The sequence below is a fragment of the Panicum virgatum genome, chromosome 5N (genome assembly GCF_016808335.1).
Source record: "Panicum virgatum strain AP13 chromosome 5N, P.virgatum_v5, whole genome shotgun sequence".
NCBI classification, from domain to species: Eukaryota; Viridiplantae; Streptophyta; class Magnoliopsida; order Poales; family Poaceae; genus Panicum; species Panicum virgatum.
In genome coordinates, this window is record NC_053149.1 from 63,691,860 (window position 1) to 63,713,197 (window position 21,338).

Consider the following 21,338-nt stretch of genomic DNA (forward strand, 5'->3'; position numbering starts at 1 on the left):
CAGCTTCAATTTCTCTCTACGATTATGGCCATCCATCTTGTGAAAATGCACAATAACATCATCATTTGGAACGGTAGCTAGAAATCCTTGTTCCACGAAGCATACGATGCAATCATTCAAAAATTCATCACGAATCCGATTATGCAGTATGGTCTTCACAATTTTCATCGCTGAAAAGCACCTCTCCACTGATGCAGTAGCGATAGGAAGAACAAGTACGAGCTTCAGTAGACGATATACCAAAGGAAAAGAAAGATGTTTAGTTGTCTGCACCATCATCCTACCAAGCTCTGAAATACTATTCAATTTGACAAATCTTTTATCAGCTCTCACATTATCAGTGTAAATAGGAAGCTCACGAGCAACATCTTTTAGTTGTGTTGAATCAAAATCTTCTAGGTATGACTGAGCCAACTCCATCAAACTCTCAAATTTGTAAGCATCAAAAGAATTCATGGGATTAAAAGAAGCGATCTAGGTAAGAAGTTTAGAGTTCACCTCATCAAAACAATCATTGAACTCTGCAAGTTGCAAGTCAATAACTGGGTTTAGACAGTCATATCTATAGTGTTGATAATTTGTGCGGTTAGTCTTTTTCCCTGGCTTATGCCGATCTATATAGTCCTCGTCCATATCCAACTTAGGTATTCCATGTTCTTTACTCTCCAATAAAGATTCCCAACTATCATCTCTAATTTGTTGAAATTTCTGCTTGGTTAATTTCACTTGTATCATAGCCTTTAAGATATCTTTCAGCCTGTTCGGCTGCGATTGTTTGGCTGGGATGGAGCCAGCCAGCGCTAGTTCCGTCCTCGCACTCGAGTCGTGGTTGACGAGTGAGTGACACCGCCTGTCTCGCTGCAAGTGACATCAAGGCGGTTGCGGCTCTGCCTGTGGCGACATGCATGTAGCACCAGGCAACCAGCGCTAGACGGAATCAGCGCTGGCTGGCTCCAGCCCAGCCAGCGCAAGCGCAGCCGAACAGGGCATTTATCTTTCCTTTGCAATGACAATGATAAAGCATATGCATGTCCTAAAATAAGCAACATCAAATGCAAGTGGAAGACAAAGTCAAAATCCTTAAGATAGTCTATGAGACCACGAGCTTGACGTCTCTCCGCATCATTTGGACCTTCTTTTTCAACATATCGCAGCACATCAATAACTTCAGGGAACAAATTGCATAGACTCTTAAGGGTTTTATAATGAGAACCCCATCATGTGTCTCCGGCTCTTTGAAGGGACTGTTCTTGATTTAATCCAGCTTTGTATTCGCTCTGGCTCCATTAATAACAAAGGCTGGGCTAGGAAATAAGATCATTATGTGTACAAGTCAGGAATAATTGTTTTTCATGAGTTTACTATAGTTATAAGGATCAGTTCACCAAATAAACCCCTCTTAACTCCACTCCTGATTGATAATATGGATCCGCCATCGAGACAAAATATAAGTATGGGCGCCTTGTATACCTAAAGGACAACATATTTTTCATGTTGCGTTCATGCTGTTACAAATTCTAGATCACTTTACTCTAAACAATATTTCGATGTAGAGAAATTATATCTCTATATCTAGATAATAAAAACAATCCATATAATCTAAAGAATCGAAAGCTGGGTTCATTCCCTAGCATGAGAGTGCGCCACGTCACCAGCCTTTCTCGGCCGTCCGATCAGGTGCGCGAACGGTCCAGATCGCACATTTCACAGTCATTTTTGCAAAAAAAAAACTTCTTGAACTTCAACAAAATAAACTAGCAGTCTATCATCCTCTCTCATAAATTTTTTTGAAGAAGCCCTCAACTTATTTTAGAATCAACCCCCGCAGTCCAACCTACACGGTTCAAGGAAAATTACAAAGACAACCTTAAGTTTTCAAAATATCAACACATCATCTCGGTACTCTCTCAGGATTTCTTTCAGGAAAACCCTTGGATTTTAATTAAATCAAAACACAATCCATTCCATTCGTTACTTCTACGTGAGCAGCATAATATTATATGTACAATTTGAACACCAAAAAGCATTTAAATCAAAAGTACTACAACATAGCATTTGGTTAAAAATCAAAAGTTACAATTGTAAGCATCTAGGCCCTCTAGGTATGTTTCGGTGATTAATGACAACCATTAATGTGACTAATGAGTTTGTGCAGCTTAATGAAACATTATCGCTCATTTGGTCATTTGTTAAAGAGGCCCCTCAATTTCGTTATTCAAAAAGGCGATCTCGGTATTCAACTCAAATATGTATCAAGACTAAGGATCTTTCTAGTCCTAAGTGTCGTAAGGTTAAGAAGGACACTTAGGTTAGTATAGATTTTATAGTTTTGTAGTGATCGCACTATTAAGAGGGGTTAAGGCCAAGTAACTTGAGCATGGACATGGTCAATTAAAAATGGATGCACACTATGGTCACTCAGGTTCTAAGAAGTTCAAATAAGTGGTTTTCAACTTATATCTCAAGAATATTTGGATTTCATTCAAAGACTCAAATCAGAAAAGGCAAAATCAGAAAAAGTTTATACACCGGTTTAACCGACGACTCAACTTTTCTATACGTCAGTTAAACGCAGTTATCAGAGTCTGGACAGGTTCTATATACCGGTTAAACCGACGATGTTTGAAATTAACGTCGGTGCATTAGTCCAGAGTTGGTTTTTTCAGGGTGTTCCAAGTTCTATACACCGGTTAAACCGATGATGTTTAAAATCAAACGTCGGTGCAATAGACCAGTGAGATGGTTTTTTTGGGGATTTCAGAAGTTGTACTCACCGGTTAAATCGACGATGGATTTGAGTTAACGTCGGTGCAGTTGTCCAGAGAGTTGGTTTTTCAGTTGATCAGTGGACAACTACACTCACCGGTTAAACCGATGATATGTCGGTTAATCTGCCCAAGTTGTAATGGCTAGTTTTCCAAGTGGGCAGTTTACATTCATAGGTTAAACCGACGCTGGCTATTGGAGGTTCGTCGGATTAACCGGCGCTAAGCAGTTTTCTGGCAGCTTTTCTTCAACGGCTCTATTCGTGTGAGCTGCCTATATATACCCCTCCAATGGGTCATTTTGCTCTCTCTTGACACCAGGCAACATTCATACACTATACTATTATTGAGACCCACCTTGAGCTTCATCTTTCACACATTTGTTCATTCAATCACTCAAGAAGCAAGACTAAGGACTTGAGTAGAGAGAAGCTTGTGTGCATCCATTCTTGGTGATCGGTTCTTACTCAAGTGAATGCCCTAGCTTGTTACTCTTGGTGATTGGTAGCACCTAGGCGATCTTGGTGATTGAAGGTGTTTCTTCCGGAGCTTGCCAAGGATTGTGGGAGCCCGAAGAAGTTTGTACGTGGCTTGAGCTCCACCACGCCGGGATGGTGAATGGAGACTCTTAGTGAGCGCCCAAGTCTCGGTGACATAGGAGGTGATGAAAGGATCGATGGACCAAGAGGGGGGGAATTGGGCCTCTTTCAATTTCTAAAACAAAATAAAGCAACCTTAACCTATGCAAAGCTAGTAAGGCACCAATTCACCAACCGGATAACTAAGCTACCTACACAAGCTAAGAGAGATATAAAGAGAAGTAAATCCTAGCAAGGTAGAGCTAAATTATGATCTCTAAGTCAAGCACATGAATAAATTGCATAAAAGAAAATGCTTGAATAAAGAGAGTGGACAAGAGACGACCGGATTTTTTCCCGTGGTGTCGATGTATTGGCACACACCCCTAATCCACGTTGTGACACTCACTAAGAGTCTTGTCACCTTCCAAGTCACCGAGACGAGGGTTCTCACTAAGAGTCTCCGTTCACCATCCCGGCGTGGTGGAGATCAAGCCACGTACAATATTCTTCTCCGGGCTCCCACAATCCTTGGCAAGCTCCGCGAGAAACACCTTGATCACCAAGATCGCCTAGGTGATGCCAATCACCAAGAGTAACAAGCTAGGGACTTCACTTGAGCAAGAACCGATCACCAAGAACAGATGCACATAAGTTTCTCTCTACTCAAGTCCTTAGCCTTACTTCTCGAATGATTGAATGATCAATTTGATGGAAGATGAAGCTCAAGGTGGCTCTTGACTATTGTATAAGTGTATGGATGTTGCCTGGTGTTAAGAGTAGCAAAATGGCCCATTGGAGGGGTATATATAGGCATCTCACACGAATAGAGCTGTTGGAGAAAAGCTGCCAGAAAACTGCGTAGCGCCAGTTAATCCGACGATCCTCCAATAGCCAGCGTCGGTTTAACTGATGAATATAAACTGCCCCTTCTGAAAACTAGCCGTTACAACTTGGGCAGATTAACCGACGTATCATCGGTTTAACCGGTGAGTGTAGTTGTCCACTGATCAACTGAAAAACCAAGTCTCTGGACAACTGCACCGACGTTAACTCAAACCAAATCGTCGGTTTAACCGGTGAGTATAATCTTGAAATACCCTGGAAAAACCAACTTTCTGGACAACTGCACCGACGTTAATTTTGAACATCGTCGGTTAATCCGGTGTTAATACTGTCCAGACACTGATCACAACGTTTAACCGACGTATAGAAAAAGGTCAGCATCGGTTAAACCGGTGTATTGAACTTTTTCTATTTTTGCCTTTTCTAATTTGAGTCTTGAATGAAAACCAAATATTCTTGAGATATGAGTTGAAAACCACTTATTTGAACTTCTAAGAACCTGAGTGACCATAGTGTGCATCCATTTTTGAAAGATCATGTCCATGCTCAAGTTACTTGGCCTTAACCCCTCTTAATAGTGCGACCTCTACAAAACTATAAAACCTATACTAATCTAAGTGTCCTTCTCAACCTTGTGACACTTAGTACTACAAAGATCCTTAGTCTTGTTATAATCTTGAGTTGAATACGAGATCGCCTTTTTGAATAATGAAATTGAGGGGCCTCTTTTGACATATGACCAAATGAGCGATAATGATTTATTAAGCTGTACAAACTCATTAGTCACAATAATTGTTGTCATTAATCATCGAAACATACCTTGAGTGCCTAGATGCTTACAGGTGAGTGTCACAACGTGGATTAGGGGTGTGTGCCAACACATCGACACCACGGGAAAAATCCGGTTGTCTCTTACCCACTCTTTCATTTCAAGCACTTACTTTCATGCAATTATTCATGTGCTTGACCTTAGAGATCATAACTTAGCTCTACCTTACTTAGTTTCACATCTTGTTGTATCTTTGATAGCTTGTGTAGTTTGCTTAGTTAGCCGGTTGGTGAATTGAACCTTACTAGCATTGCATAGGTTAAGGTTGCTTTAATTGTTTTAGAAATTTGAAAAAGGCCCAATTCACCCCGCCCCCTCTTGATCCATCGATCCTTACAACAATTTCATTGTACAGCAAAATTTCAAATTCAAAATACTTTCGCAATTCGTTTACACAAAAGCTTGCATACGATCCGTCGTACCTACAATATGGACACAAAAACATCTACCAATAAAAAATTATTCAATACAAAAGTTGCTTAGAATTTCAAAATTTATAGCTTTGTTATATAATACAATTCCAAATTCAAAATTCTTTTATAATCCATCCGCATAAATGTTTACGTAGGATCCATTCTACCTACGATTCGGACATCGAAACGTATTTACGTTAAAAATTTGAAGTAAAAAATACTCAAAATTTTAAAATATAAAGCTTTGCTACATAACAAAATTAAATAATATCCTATTTAAATAGTAGCATCACGATAATAGAGAGTTCAAAATATATATCACACATTATTGGAATTTGTACGACAAAGGAACCTCTGCTGCACGACAACTCTTGAATTTGATAGATAATTAGTATTTCTAATCAACAAAAAATATATACATACATTGACAAGTAATCCACTGGCCAACCCAATCTGGCGCGACAGGTTGATCTACTGTACTATGGTTCAAACACTGAAACGTCTTTACATAAAAAAATTGAATTAAAAAGTTTGATCAGAATTTTTAAAATATAAAGCTTTGCTACATAACAAAGTTAAATAATATTCTATTTAAATAATAATATCATATTTAAATAGTAGCATCACGATAATAGAGAGTCCAAAATATATACAATGATTATTACAACTTGTATGAAAAAGGAACTTATGGTCCATGACAACTCTTGAGTTTGATGAATAATTAACATTTCCAATCATACAAAAAATATATACATCATTGACAAGTTGGAACCCAACCTAGCGCGGCAACGCCGAGCCCCAGGTTTTGTAGTAAACTACTAACGACAAAGAGCCTGTTCGGCCGATCGGCTCTCGGCTTGTCTCGATTTGTATTCACAGATCAGCCGAGCAGCCTCAAATTGCCGCACACGTCCCCCCCCAACCGCCTCGTGACCAACTTGCGCGCCACCCCACAACCGTACACACGTCCTGCAACGCTGCCCTGCCTTCTGCCTAGGGACCAGACCGGGCCACCTCAGCGGGCGAGAGGCACGAGCCACCCACGCCGCGCGCCGCTTCGGCTGGTACATTTTAGTCTGCTCTTGGCTGCTCTCGGCTGGAGCTCTTCCAGCCAGAGGCAGTAGTACAGCAGCTGTGCTGCTGATTGCAGCCGGGCAACGGAACGAGTGAGGGGAATAAAGAAGAATGGCCACCGCCGGGTTCGTACCATCCGAACGGTTGCTGCCCACCAGCCGAACGGGGATTTTTTTTCTTTTTTATATTTAAAAAAATCAAAATTTCAAAAATATATGTCCGTTTTGAAATATTTCAAAACTACCCCCCGGTCGCCCTGTGGGGGGCGACAGGGGTCCAGTCGCCCAAGCCACGGGCGACAGGACCCAAATGTTTTTTTTTGGAAATTTCAAAGAGGTCCCTGGTCTGGGGGAGAGAGCCTGTCGCCCCCCCCCCCAACGGGCGACAGGGGTCTGTCGCCCACCCCAGGGACGACAGGGTCCTCCCACCCTATATAAGCCCTGTCCGCCATTCTCTTGTCATTTGAGCCTAAAAATTCAGAAAAAAAAGAGAGGGGTGAGGAGAAGAAAAGCGGCGAAGCTCTGCCGAATACCGCACTTGTGATCTACCGGTAACTTCCGTATGAATCCATTGATATTGTATAATAATTTAATTTAATTAGCGGATTAGCTGAATTAGATTTGGTGCTTTAGAACACTCGTTTAGTATTACAATTTGAGTACTATTACAGACTTATTTTTAAATTAATTATGCATTAGAATAGAATTATGACAGTACCTTATTGATATTGCAGCATAAGACAATAGAATTATGACAGTACCTGTATTTTCACGCATCGATTTGGTTTACGATATGTGCATTAAATCATTGTTCGTCATTTGGCGCACCACACTATAGCGCCAATATCTTCGTCAGGATCAACCTACATTTCGTGGAGCAAGTGTGAAGCCACCGTACCTGAAGGAATTGATGTGCCAATGTGCTTCTGCGGTTCGTTATGCAAGTTCATGCAATTTGAGGTTTTAGGAGATGACTACGGCATGAGGTTCTTTATGTGTGAGAACTACGAATATGATCCACCTAAGCAATACGGCAAAGACCGGGCCAAGGTAGCAGGACAACATACGCTATTTTTCTTTGTGACCTAACATTGAGTTATGATTCTAACTTTTGTTGAACAAAATCTCCTCCGCCTCTTTGTGATTTTATGCAGTGGTTCGACACCGTGCAGTCGCAGCAGGCAAAGGACTTTGTGGAACAACAAGTAAGGTGGGCTGCAGAACGTTGGCGCCGAATGAAGCACGAGGAACAGCAAGAGGAGAAGCGCAAGAAAGAGCAAGAAGAGATCCGCAAGAGGATGGAGGAGATGGATCGTAAGGCGGCGGCGGAACGTGAAGCTGACAGGGAGAGAAAGCGAGAGAGGGCACACCGTGCGAAGGAAGCCGGGGCCGAAGCAATTAGGAAAGGCAAATATCCTCGGTGCACTCAGTAGAGTAGTACCATGTAATATCGGCATTTTACATTCCATAAGGCATAGTAGGTTTAGATGCAACAAGAAATTACCTTATCGCGTGCACATGCCACTGCAATTAGTTATTTATGTTTTCAGTTGAGAGCTTGACTCTGTGTGTTGTAACTTTTACCATTAATTTACAGTTGTAGCCGGGAATCTATGAAATCTTTGAACTTGTCCTTAATATTTTTGGAGCTTTTCATTTCACTAGAATACTAAAAAGCACACATTTAATTAATATAACAATAAGAAATAAGAACTAAGAAATGCATTAAATAATGTGAACCATCAAGTTTACATCATAATACAACGATAATGAAACACACATCACACATGCAGTGGCATGGCAGAACCCGTTGCAAACTACGGTAAACAGATTCTGGACTAACCTAACATGCCTTAGGTAATTTAAAAAAACCTCTTAAATATGTTCTTAAGATCCTTGTTCTGTTGATTTTGGGTGCACAACCTCTTAAACATGTTCTTAAGATCCTTATTCTTGAAGTGGTCATAGAAGTTTGCACCCATATGCCTAATGCACCACCTGTTTTGGACATCGGCCCACAATGGAGGCGTTGTCGCAGTTCCACATTGCAATTTCAGTATTGATTGCAGCATATCTGCATGCCTATCACTAATAAGGCACACATCTGGACGTGTAGCAACAACATGAACCTTCACTCGTTCAAGGAACCAATACCAACTGTCTAAGTTCTCATTATCAACAAATGCAAATGCGAGCGGAACTATTTGGTTGTTTCAATCTACCCCAATTGCGGCGAGTATCTGACTTTTATACCTTCCAGTCAGAAATGTGCCATCAATGCAGATCACCGGAAGACAACACTGAAATGCTCTAACACAAGCACCTATGCAAAAGAAGACTCGTTGCAGAATTCTTTGCCCACTAGTCACGGCTGGTACGAGGTATGTGTCATAAAAGCTTCGAGGATTTCTAGCAGCAAACTGGGATAACATACAAGGTATGGTATCATATGATGCCTCGTATGTGCCGAACCGCATCTCGAACACCCTTTGTTTAGCCCGCCATGCCTTCAAATAACTAATGGTGTACTGGTAAGTCTGCTCAATGTGTCGAACAATCATTTTTTACTCATAATTTAGGTTGTCCATAATCAACCCATATATTTGCTTTGCAACAAAGTCGCATGATATATTGCGATGCGAGGGAAGAACTTCTGACAGCAAACAAGTGTGCTCTGTCACAATGGAACATTTCCAGTTCGACTTCCATTTTCCCTTGAATGCATGTACTCGCCATGGACATCCATCATTCACACACTTCACCTCATATTCTTTACTGCCAGACTTTACGACTCTAAATTCTCGTTTCAATGATATTGTCCATAGTCTCACAGCATCTTTTACGGCTTCAATGTTTGGATATGTTGCACCTTGCACTACCCCATTCCCTCTGTGCTCTCACTCCTGATTTCGTACGTCTTCTGCGACATGACTGCCAAAACCATGCTCCTTTCACTCCTTTAGCAATGAGTACTGCTCGTCATCAGATGAGCCCTCATATTCTTCCATCTCTATTACGGTTTGGTCTTCTGCCTCTATCTCGTCCACAATGCTATGTATCATCTCTCCCTCGTCAGCAAGGCCCTGTGGTCCCATGTTTTGGTTCTCTATCTCTTCTGACTCATCTTGCTCAACATAGTTGGTCTCTCTTCGAATACTCGGAGTTGCTTGATCTGCACCATGTTGGATTTCATTTTGTGTCTTCTCCCGGATTTGAACAAAAATGGCCAGAGGCCACCCACGCTCTAGAGCTGCTTGAATGTACTTCTGCCAGTCATCAGTGCTGTGTATCATCATCAATTCCCATAAATCACTTTCTACCTCCCAATTAACAAGAGACTGGACGGTCATCACATGTGTCAACGGATCAACACGGAACCCACGCTGCAGCCACTTACATATGGAACCAAAACTCCTTTCCAGAGGTTTATCTATGATGCTAGATGTGCACTTAAAGGCAGAAATGTCTACTCCATTTGGCCCATACAAAATATTGTAGTCACCAAAAAATACTTGAAACTGCATCTTGCTCGACATATCTATATATCACAGAATACTTATCGAGTTATACTATTTACTTCACTACCTTATTCAATAATCCGTAAAAACTAAGTATGCAATTCAACTACAACATATAAGTATTCATAACTACGTGATGACACTCAAATTCTATACTGCACATGTCAAATTCTATTCTAAATCGTAATTAATTTATAAACACGTCTCTAATAGTACTGCAATTATAATAATAAATACGTACTACTAATTTTCTAAACTAATTTACTACTCGTAACTAAAAACTAAAGTATCATTAAACTCCTACTTAAATGGTTCTATTATAGCACTAATTAAATAAAATTACTCTACAATACCAATGGAAAAATACATAAACTAAATGTACTAACCTGCAAATCACAAGTGCGGAATCCGGCAGGGCTTCGCCGCTTCCCTTCTCCTCACCCCTCTCTTTTTTTCTGAATTTTTAGTGGAATTTTTGGGCTCAAATGAGGAGGAGATGAGGGTAGAATGCTTATATAGGGGAGGCAGCCCCGGTCGCCCGAGGGGGGGCGATAGGCCCCCTGCCGCGCCTGTGGGCGGGGCCCTCCGGTCGCCCGAGGGAGGGGCGACAGGCCCCCCTGTCGCCTTTTGGGGGGGCGACAGACACCCTTCATTTTTTTTCCGGCCAGAGACCTCGTTGCAAATTTGAAAAAAAAAATTACATTTAAGACCTGTCGCTTCTCATAAAGCGACCGGGGTATATTTTTGAAATATTTCAAAACGGACATTTATTTTTGAAATTTTGATTTTTTTTAAATATAAAAAAGAAAAAAGCGCGCCGAACGGCTGCTGCGGTGGAGCCCTGCCCGAAACAGCCAACCAGCTGGCTTTCAGCCCATCCGAACGGAGTGGAAGACGAGAGGAGTGCAGCAGGGGAGGACGGCCAGGGCCAGCCAATGAGAGGGGCAGGGGCGTCGCTATCGCCCTGGGCCGGGGCGTCGCCGTCGGCCGCGCGAAATCAGGCTCGCTCGGTTACGGGCACTCAGAAACAGGTGGGTCGGCGCGCGACGTTTTCCGCGCGCGGCTCCGTGCCGGGACATCGGGGGCGGGCTAGGCCGCGCCGCCGCGGTTTGGAGACACCGGGACAGAAGGCCCTGTGTTCTCTTTCTGAAATGAGACTTTTGTTTTTCCTCTTGGCTAGTTGTGAACGCTCGAAGAAGCTTCTAGAGTTTGGCCAATCGCTGGGCTTGCAACTTACCCCGGGCCCGGGCCCGGGCCCGCCACGATTGAACAGGGAGGGTTGGGTGGGTTGGTGAGTCTTTCCGCGGCGGATATAAGACCGTCCACAGTGAAGAGAGCAAATGAAGGAGCAAATGTACTGTTTGGCACTGTAGACGCACTGTAGACAGTAAATATGTGAGGGGGCGTGGGAAACGAGGAGGAGGAAGAGCAAATTTGCTCTTGCCGTTGTGGATAGCCTAAGAATCTGAAAGTGCCTCGAACTTCTTCCTGCATCCTGATGCTCCGAGGTCTCGTTTGGTTCGCACTACAATTACAGCGTGTTAGGAATAGTAATAATTTTGATCATTAATTACGGTGTCAAATAAAATCAGTTTACAAAACTAATTTCAAAACCCCCGCGCTAGTGATCCTAAAAAATCTAATGAAATCTTTGGCGCGCAATTAGAGGATGGTACTGTAGCATTACTGTAGCTAATCATCGATTACTTATCGTCATTAGATTCGTCGCGAAAAATTACACTCATCCCTAAAAAGATTTTACAAATAAATTTTATTTAATACTTTATGCATACGAGATTTTCTTCTCGGAAAACATATGCGCTAGTTTAGTTGCCAAACCAAACAACGCCAAACCATCAGCAGCGCCGTGCGTGTCGCACCACGCGGGCTAAACGAGAAAGGTGCAAGGGAGAGGAAGGATGCGCGCTAGAATGTACACGGCCAATTGTTCGAGGCAAACAAGAGAGCTAGAGTAGCACGGGGACTCGGGGAGTGGACTAGTGGAGCGTGCCCGTGAAGTTGGTACTGATTCTCTGGTGTCTGGCCGTCACGAGTGCAAAAGAAATTTTGGTTTTATGTTTCGGACTGCTTTCAACCAGGACTTGAGGAACGGAAAAAATGCAGAGCTGAAGATGCTTATGGACACAGAAAAACAACGTTGCGAAATACAGTCTGGACGAAATGCATGGAAATTTTACCTTTTTTACAGCAAAACAGCGTGAGAGACCTTTCTCTCTCTCTTTTTCTTGCCTTCTGTTGTGTGCTTTAGTATGTTTATCAATGATGTCCGCTTCAAATTATTTCATAGTTCCTCACAACAAAATATATTTCATATAGTTGAAAAAAACAATGGGCAAAATACAGTACTATGAAGTAGGCATATTCCTTCCAGTCTTCATGCTGTGCATATGTGTCCCCTACTGCAAATACAAAAATACACACACATACACCACGACCTATATAAAAGGATTAAATGCAAGCGCATGCCTTAAACATTATTAAGCAGAGTACAACTAGACACACCCGATTTATTATTTATTTATTACCCACATTTGCAGCTTCTGCATGTGAAGTAAGCCACAATATAGGGGCCGTTTAGTTCCCAAAAATTTTCACCCAAAAATTTTCACCTCCCCTTTAAACACATATATGAAGCGCTAAATGTAATTAAATAACAAAACTAATTACACAGTTTGAATGTACATGACGAGACGAATCTTTTAAGTCTAATTAGTGCGTGATTAGCCATAAGTGCTACAGTAACCCACATGTGCTAATGATGCGGTCAAAGGCCTCAAAAAATTCGTCTCGTGGTTTCCAAGTGAGTTCTGAAATTAGTTTTTTAATTAGTGTCCGAAAAACCCTCCCGACATCCGGTCAAACTAGCGACGTGACATCCAAAAATTTTTGTGTATGGAACTAAACGGGCTCATAGAACTCGTGATAAGTACTACTCCACAAAGGGGCCGTTTAGTTCCTAAGAATTTTTGGGGTCGTTTGACCGCTAATTAGAAGTATTAAATATAGATTAATTATAAAACTAATTATATTGATGGACGGAAAATCGCGAGACGAATCTATTAAGGCTAATTAATCTGTCATTAGAGGTTGATTACTGTAGCACAATATTGTATAATTATGTAGCTCTCGCGATTTCACACGGGGGTTATGGAATGAGTTTTGTCAGTTATCCACATTTAATACTCTAAATTAATGGTCAAATGTTGCAAGTTACTGTAGTGCGTGAAAATTTTTGGAAACTAAACGGGCTCAAACACAAATGTTGTGTTTAGTTCCCAAAACATTTTGTACAGTACCCGTCATATCGAATCTTCGAACACATGTATGGAGCATTAAATGTAATTGAAAAAATAACTAATTACACAGTTTAGCTGATTCATACGAGACGGATCTTTTAAGCTTAATTAGTTCATAATTAAATATTAATTGTCAAATAACAACGAAATGTACTATAGTACCAGAACTCAAACTTTTTCACCAACTAAACAACCTAAAGTAACCTCATCATCTCAGCGTGTAGTATTTTAGGTAGCCTGGGGCTCTAATTCTAGCGCGAAAGCTAGCCATCGGTGCCTCACCACCATTCTCCAGCATTCTTTAATTCGTGGATGCGGCGCGCGCCGCTGGTCAAATCGCCGCCGGCCACGTCTCCCCGGCACCGGCCCTCCCACCCTGCGTCTCCTGGCTCCAATTCCCGCGACGTGGCCGCCGCTCGGGGCCGACACGTCGCCGGGCGAGGGCCCCCGGCTTCTGACTTCCAGAACCTTCCTGCCGCTTCCTGGCCACGAATGCCTGTCTCGATCCAGCGGCCCGCCGAGCGCCACATGTCGGGTCCCGGCCACGTTGGCGTCCGATGTGGCGCCCCCGCCCCCGAGAAACTGATACGGCGCAAACCTCGCGGCTCTCAGCCTCACGCTCGGGAAAGCAAGTGGCCGCCGCTTCCCATTCCGCCGCAACCAACAACACCAGCGCCCTTGCTCGCTCGCACGCTCCGCTCCCTTCCGCGGCCCGGGCAGCCAGCCATCGGAGATAGCGGAGGAATCGGCGGTGGATTCGGAGAGGCCGGGGTTCCTCAAGGAGATGAACGGCAGCGGCGGAGGAGGGGGAGGGGAGGAGGAGATGGAGGAGGACGGCGGCGGCGGCGGTGGCTGCGGGCAGGGGGTGGGGACGGGGAACAAGGAGCGGGTGGTGCTGATGTGGGGCTACCTACCCGGCGTGTCGCCGCAGCGCTCGCCGCTGCTCGGGCCGGTCCCCGTGAGGCTTCCCCCGGCGGCGGCAGCGGCCGGCGGCGATGGGTGGAGGGACGTGTGCGGCGGGGGTTGCGGCTTCGCCATGGCCATCTCCGGTGACGTCACCTGCTCTCTTCATCATTGTTCGTGTGCTTGTGTCCTGAGATTTTCAGTTCGTTGGTTCTGCGCGAGGGCTGCTTTAGATCTACTTGGGGGGTCGGCCTACGCGGTTTTCGTGGCGAATTGCATAGGAACCGTTGGGGGGTCGGGTTTTGGATGTGCGAGTTTGGCGAATTTTTTCAAACTGATGAGTAATTGATGGTGTTGAGTTGCTGGCCTAAAGTAGCTTTGTGAGGATTTGCCAGTGAATTGGCAGATGGGCATTTCCGAGACGGTTTGAAACAGCTGATTGCGAATATGGTTTGTGGAACTTGCATTGATTCGGGTTTCTTAAGACCTTGGTGGTTCGTGTTCAGGAGGGAGGGTTCTGCTGGTTGAATTGGTGCATAGCTCAGTGTGGTTTCTCTAGTCTGATTATTTCGGAATAAGAATCTCTTAGGGGGTGAGTTTCAATCTGAAGTAGGGATTTGCTTCTGAGTATAAAGTAGTTTCAATGCTGAAGATGAGCCCGCAGGAGCCAAAGCAACATTGTTGAGTAAAGTTTCATTCCTTAGATTTTGTGGAACCCGATTCCTGTTATTCCATAAGGATCAAAGAGTAGTGGCACTCCGTTATCATGAATGGAAATGGGGTGGAGTCTCGTGTCGAAAAAATAGTAGCGGCATTGACTAGAGAGTAGAATGAACAGGGGTCTTGGAATGCCATTGCCTCTAAACATAATGACAATCTTCCATAAAATTCATTAAATGTCCAAGTTTCATGTCGAAATTGTCAGTTCTAGACTTCTAGCTACAAATCAGAGGGCTCTATACGTTTGTCTTATCATATACTAATTCCTGAGTTATTGTTGCTGTCATCAAGTTTGACCCATCTCTGAACCCTTCTTTTTGGGTTTCCATTTCCCAGAGTCTGGAAAACTCCTCACTTGGGGTTCTGCTGATGACATGGGCCAAAGTTATGTGACTGCTGGGAAGCACGAGGTAAGAAACAGTATTGATGCTTTATGCTTTCCTGCACCATGAGAGAAAGCTCAGGATCTATCACTAAAGATAAAATATTATATCTCTCAGGAGACTCCAGAGGCATTTCCTCTTCCTAGTGGTGTTGCAATAGTGAGGGCAGATGCTGGATGGGCTCATTGTGTAGCAATAACAGGTATTAGCGATCCAGGTTTGTAGTTTTAGTCTACATATCGCTCATTATTGTGGAATCATCCTTATAATTGTTCTGTTGGAGCAGATGATGGGGATGTCTACACGTGGGGTTGGAAAGAATGTGTTCCAACTGGAAGGGTCGTTGGAGACCAATCTTCAGTTGGAACTATGGAGAAGGATGAAAGACAGATCGCAATGGCCACCGACCAAGGTGGTGATGCTTACTTCCTACCTCACCTCATTCCTGCTTAAAAAATATAAGCTTCTCTACATCAATTGTTTACAGATATAACAAAGGAAACTCCATTACAGTGAGCCCCAGGTCACAGGTGTCTAGGACAAGCAGTGGAGCAGCATCTGGTCCCTCTGAAAGCAGAAGTACTGATGATAGCTCAAAGCGACGAAGGTTGTCTTCAGCAAAACATGGACCTGAGAGCTCAACATCTAGTGATGAAAGTCTTTCAGCACCCCCTTGTGTTGTGACATTTAATACAGGAGTGAAAATAGTGGCTGTAGCTGCTGGTGGTCGTCATACATTAGCACTATCAGGTAACCTGCATTTGTCATTATGGCACTGATATTTTCCTTTCAAGGAAATTTGCTGACTAAAATAATGTTTTCTTCGAAGCATCAGATTTAGGTCAGGTGTGGGGTTGGGGATATGGAGGAGAAGGGCAATTAGGTCTGGGTTCTAGAATCCGAACGGTTTCTTCTCCTCATCCTATACCGTGCATTGAATTAGCACTATACAGCAAGGATCGCTCATCAGCTATGAAAGGTAACAAGACCGCTGAAGGGCATATCAGTAAAGTTATGGGAAATTGCGTGCGGGCTATTGCTTGTGGAGGCCGTCATAGTGCTGTAGTAACAGGTCAGTTATGTTTTTTAGTTCATTCCTGTAACTTCTTTGCCATATTCATGTGAAGACATATCAGCCCTTCTGGATCTTGAAATAGTTTGAAAGTTGGGTATAGGTCTGTAGAAAATAAATACCCAAATCAGCATTTTGTGTTTGCTCTGAAACAGTATAGCGTAGTATTTAGTCATGCACTTTGACTTTTCACTATAGTAAATATATTTTGCCAACTTGCTTTGCAAGGTTGTAGAAATGCAGGAACTCAGACCAAAAGGTGTTCATGCTGAAATATTATTGTAATCCCATGCAGTACTGCTCCTCCTTTCTAAGAGAACTATTATCTCCAGAACGAGCGTGATATATTTATTTGCTTTCTAAACAAAAGAAAATATAACTATTAAGTTTAGTTTGAGCTTTTGTTTTGCTAATAAGAGGGCTTTCTCAGCTCAAATCACAGTGCTATACCTCAAAACATCCTGCAACTTTTTAGTCGCCAGATTGCAGCCCAGGTTTAGTTTCATTTGAAGTTGAAGTTTTCCCAATAGATATCTGCAAGTTTAGTCAAGATTCCTGCTGTATTTTTAACACCCAACTCCTGCTTGCAGATTCAGGAGCTCTTCTTACATTTGGATGGGGGCTGTATGGACAGGTTAGCTTTTTTATCTGGCCACTTTTGTTTGACCAACCAAATTTGTGAATTATTAAACCAAACAAACACATTAGAGTAGCTCAGAAAGGTTGGAAGCACTACACCCCTCCCCGTTCCTTTCGACGTCGCCCCGCGGCGACCCGGGCAGACCGCCGCCGTCCACCGCCCCTCCCCCTCCCTCCCTACCTCCTCGCCGCCGCCGGAGAGCCCCCCGCGCGGAAGTCTGCCTGGGCTCAAGGACGGCGGCGGCGGGGCCTCCTCCCACGACATCTTTCCCCCCATGGTTTTCCTCCTCCATCAGCTCGAAGGCAAGCCCGGTGGCCGGGAGGCCTCCGGCGCCAGCGGTCGGCGTTGCGGACTAGTGGAGGCCAGCTCCGTGCCGTACCCAACCGGATCTGGTGCGCCCTCCCCGATATCTCCTTTGCATCTCGCCAGCGGACATGGCGTCTCATGCCATAAATCCGGCACGGGTGCCTCCATTCGCGAGCTATAGAGGGCCCAGCTCGACCTCCAGCTGCCGGATCAGGGCCACCCCGGGCCGGATCTGGCCGCCCTTGGTCGCCTTCGGCGGGTGCTGCCGTCGTTTCGAGTGCTCCTCTAGGAACCGTGGGGCGCCGCCGCTTCGGGACCTCCTCCAGGCTAAGGGGCACCGCCGCTACGGGGGTCCCTCCGGGAGCTGCACCGCTTCCTCCGCGGCCGCCTTCCTGGGCCCTGCCCACAGGGCGTCTCCGGGGTGCGGTGCGGCGGCGGCGGCTTCCTGGCTGCTCTACGCGGCCACACGGGCTCGGCGGAGGCGACGGCAGTTGCTCGCACGGGTGCTCCACGTCTGCTCGGCGGTGGCACCAGGTCACGTCGCACGCGCTGGTGCGGTCGTGCGCGCTGGGGTGGCCATCGGAGCTCTGGCGGTCATTGGGTCTTGCTCGTGCTCCTCCGGTGATGCCTCTACGGTGCCCAGACTGCTGGTCCTCCTACACTTGAAGCCTGGGCCGTGCGTCTGGGTCTCAGGGAGCACTAGGCGAAAGCCATGCCCGGCACCCTGCCGGTGCTGACGACGGCGACGTCCGAGGGTGTCGTTCACCTTCTTGGAGGCGTCGTAATTGCTCTCTGCCCAGCAGTCGTGGTATCTCTCCGGGCGAAAGCCCAGCTCTTGTCTACCAGACCGGCGGTGGCGGCGTCTTGACGTCGCGTCCTACCTGTAGGCATCGTCGTGGAGGAACCCTTCCTGGCATCATCACCATGTGCTCTACTTTGGCCCTTTGTTGGCGCTGTGAGTATCTGGTGACCGTTTCTTCTCATGCTCTCCTCAACAGATTTGGCTTCTGGTGTTAGCCCTCGTGTTGGCTCCCATTGTGGTTAGGTGGGTGCTTTTTGCTGGCGCCTTTGCTTCGTCTTCGGGCTCCTTGTTGACGCAACCATCAAATCAAATGCCGTGTGCGTCCATGCTTACTGGCCATCCCTCCTATGTGGATTCCTCCCCACAAAGGGCGTAGGATGGTGGTTCGTGGAGACCGAATGTGCTCTTAAAGGTGTCTATGTCAGCTTCAAGGGAGATCGACGTTGTCCGGCTCGCAGTGACCAGCGTGCTTCCCTCACTCTTAGTCCCCATCCTGTTGGGCGGCCCTTTCGTCCTTCAGGATTCCTCCCCTGTTGGAAGGTGGAGGGTGACAACAGGGCGGCGTAGCTACGAGGGGTGGTGTGGCGGTGCAATGGCCATTGTGGTGAAGGCAAGCATGCTGTTTGGTGATGACGCTTCGTTTTGATCGTTGATGGTTGTCTTCTACCTGTTCAAGATTAGGGCTAGTCTGTTGATGTTTGTTGTTTCCTTAGCTCTTGGTGCTTTTCGCCTCCTCTTGTTTGAGCCTGTTGTGCCTCGGGCTTGCTGTTTGTAATATGTGGTCTGCCACGATCCTTGTAACCATTGATGTATGGGCTTCTGCCCGACTTTTATATCAATGCATTCAGGTGGGGATCCCCCCCCCCCCCTGGTGACCATTCAAAAAAGAGTAGCTCAGAAAAGATATTTGCTCGGCGAGTGGCATTCTACTATGTCTTAGTATTGGGTCAGCGATTCAACTAGTTCAACAAGATGGAGAATTGATTATTAAAAAGCTGCCACCTTCATTTGAATATGGAAAATATAGTTGTCTTGTAGCTTCGGTCAAATTGACAAATGACACATACTCCCTCCGTCCCAGTATATAAGGCGTAACCACCTCTGGTTCAAAGACCAAGGAACTTATTTAATGCTCTCTATCAACACTAGTATTAGTGCATCGATGTACGTGTCTCTAGAGAGAGTGTGCCTTATATCATGGGACTTGACTAAAAAGTGGTTACGCCTTATATCTTAGGACGGAGGGAGTACTTCATTTTGTTTGTAATTTGCACATGTTGGAACTTGTATATTTAAAAACAATGGCTACCATATTTTCACCATTTCCCATACTGTAGCATACTCCATGTTCTGTGCATTAATTTCATTAGCTTTATATGTTCTGTAGAATGATTCTGTATCGATGTACTTCATTTGTCACAACTGTGCCTTTTCTTCAGTGTGGACAAGGGAACACAGAAGATGTTTTAAGTCCAACATGTGTATCGTCTATCCTGGGAATCAAGATGCAAGATGTTGCCGCAGGTTTGTGGCACACTGTATGTACATCTGTAGATGGCGATGTCTATTCCTTTGGAGGAAACCAGTTTGGGCAGCTTGGCACTGGTTCTGATCAAGCTGAGGTATGAAGATTCCCATGTTAATAGATGCAACTGCATTCCGTGCAATTTTGATTCATAGAGATGCCCATAGTTGTCCATCAACTTACCTACATGGTGGCCTTTAACAATTGTTTTATTTCGATGCAGACTGTTCCAAAATTGGTAGATGCTACAAGCCTGGAAAATAAGAATGCCAGATCTGTTTCTTGTGGAGCTCGCCACAGTGCTATTATAACAGGTTCTTTTTAGTTCTTCTATCTTTGGTTATAGTGATCTGCATATGTTTAATGACTATATTGCTCTCATATACCCCCTCCGTTTCAAATTGTAGGTCATTCCAATTTCTTTGGAGAGTCAAACTATTTTTTATGTTTAACCAAAATTATAGAAAAAATTACAAAGATTTATAGCTCCAAATTGATATACTATGAAATAAGTATCATTAGATTCTTCATTAAATAAATATTATTAAATATTGTATCATGCTGTTAAATTTTAATATGACTGCCTTGTTGCAACTGAACATAATGTTATCTCACCATAGGCTCTCGTTTGGATCTAGAACAATAAATTACTGTGCTTAATCATGGGCTGTGCTGATTATCTTGCAGCCCAGGGGTAGAGTATTTCTTTTGATTCTGTCATTAAGTGGTTCTTGGTGAGATGGGAGAAGTAGATCAGACAAAGAACTGCTAACTAGGAGAAAGGGGCCCTCACTCATTTATTCTTTCATTTAGTGCTTATTATGGCATCTGAAAAATTGTCCATCTTAGACCAGGGAAAGAACTATTATTTTGTGGCATCTGACAAGGGTTACTTTTTTTTTTTTGCAGATGAAGGCGAGGTGTTCTGTTGGGGATGGAATAAATACGGCCAGGTGGTTATGCTTTGACTCTCATTTTACACCTTTTGAAATATAAGGTTAGCTGCGGTTTCTGAATTGAGTTTGTTTTCGCAGCTCGGCCTCGGCGACTCGATGGACAGGAACGTGCCTTGCAATGTTCCCGTGGACACGTACCACCCGCTGAACGTGTCATGCGGCTGGTGGCACACCTTAGTGCTTGCGGAGTCCCCTACCTGAAACCTGACAGAAGAATTACCGTAGATTGACAATTTTGTTAGGAACATGTAGGCTCCTGCAGGTGCGGTGATGCTGCATTTCATCGTGTACATACATGGCAGTGCATACAGATGTGTGTATTCATTCTTTCCAGTGCGCTCACAAATGTGTGCAACGTAGACAAAGCTTGTGTCGCCCTGCGTATACAGTTGAGTAGGATTGCCTGTACAATTACGCTTAAAACTGGGTTCGCTGACGCTTCTCAAGCGGTTATGCGGCTCCCTCATTGCTAGAGGAAAATTTCTGCCGGATGACGGGACAGGTAATCGGATTAGCAGATTGCTTACTGGAATGGAGACGCACATGCCCTTCTCTACCAAAATAAGGCATGATGTACCTCTCTACGATTGTTAATAGTCCTGTTTGTGATCCTAGCAGTTGCGGTTTAGTACTATTATTATTTAAGGCATTCAGCTTTGATTTGAAGCCTGAAACGGTATGCCTCCGCCAAA

At 44.4% G+C, this 21,338-nt stretch overlaps 1 protein-coding gene across 7 annotated transcripts; it reads left to right on the plus strand.

Annotated features, from left to right (window-relative positions):
- The first annotated feature begins 13,931 nt into the window (after positions 1-13,931).
- Positions 13,932-21,160, plus strand: LOC120672365 (ultraviolet-B receptor UVR8-like). 7 transcript variants are annotated; one of them, XM_039952725.1, is made up of 11 exons: positions 13,932-14,388; positions 15,299-15,372; positions 15,463-15,562; positions 15,632-15,760; positions 15,859-16,095; positions 16,175-16,417; positions 17,008-17,051; positions 19,605-19,787; positions 19,914-20,004; positions 20,600-20,643; positions 20,725-21,160. In XM_039952725.1, exons 1-11 carry the CDS (start codon positions 14,124-14,126, stop codon positions 20,845-20,847), a joined length of 1,533 nt encoding a protein of 510 aa, XP_039808659.1. In that variant the 5' UTR covers positions 13,932-14,123; the 3' UTR covers positions 20,848-21,160. The 7 variants fall into 7 exon arrangements, with proteins under 7 accessions (XP_039808659.1, XP_039808656.1, XP_039808654.1 ...); XM_039952722.1 differs by having other exon boundaries at positions 13,945-14,388; positions 15,463-15,547; XM_039952720.1 differs by having other exon boundaries at positions 13,946-14,388; positions 16,181-16,417.
- Positions 21,161-21,338: the final 178 nt, after the last annotated feature.

Coding starts and splice junctions, on each gene's coding strand:
- LOC120672365 (XM_039952725.1), top strand. CDS start 14,124: ATGAACGGCAGCGGCGGAGGAGGGGGAGGGGAGGAGGAGATGGAGGAG. Junction 14,389..15,298: donor CTTCGCCATGGCCATCTCCG/GTGACGTCACCT, acceptor TCCATTTCCCAG/AGTCTGGAAAACTCCTCACT. Junction 20,005..20,599: donor CCACAGTGCTATTATAACAG/GTTCTTTTTAGT, acceptor TTTTTTTTGCAG/ATGAAGGCGAGGTGTTCTGT.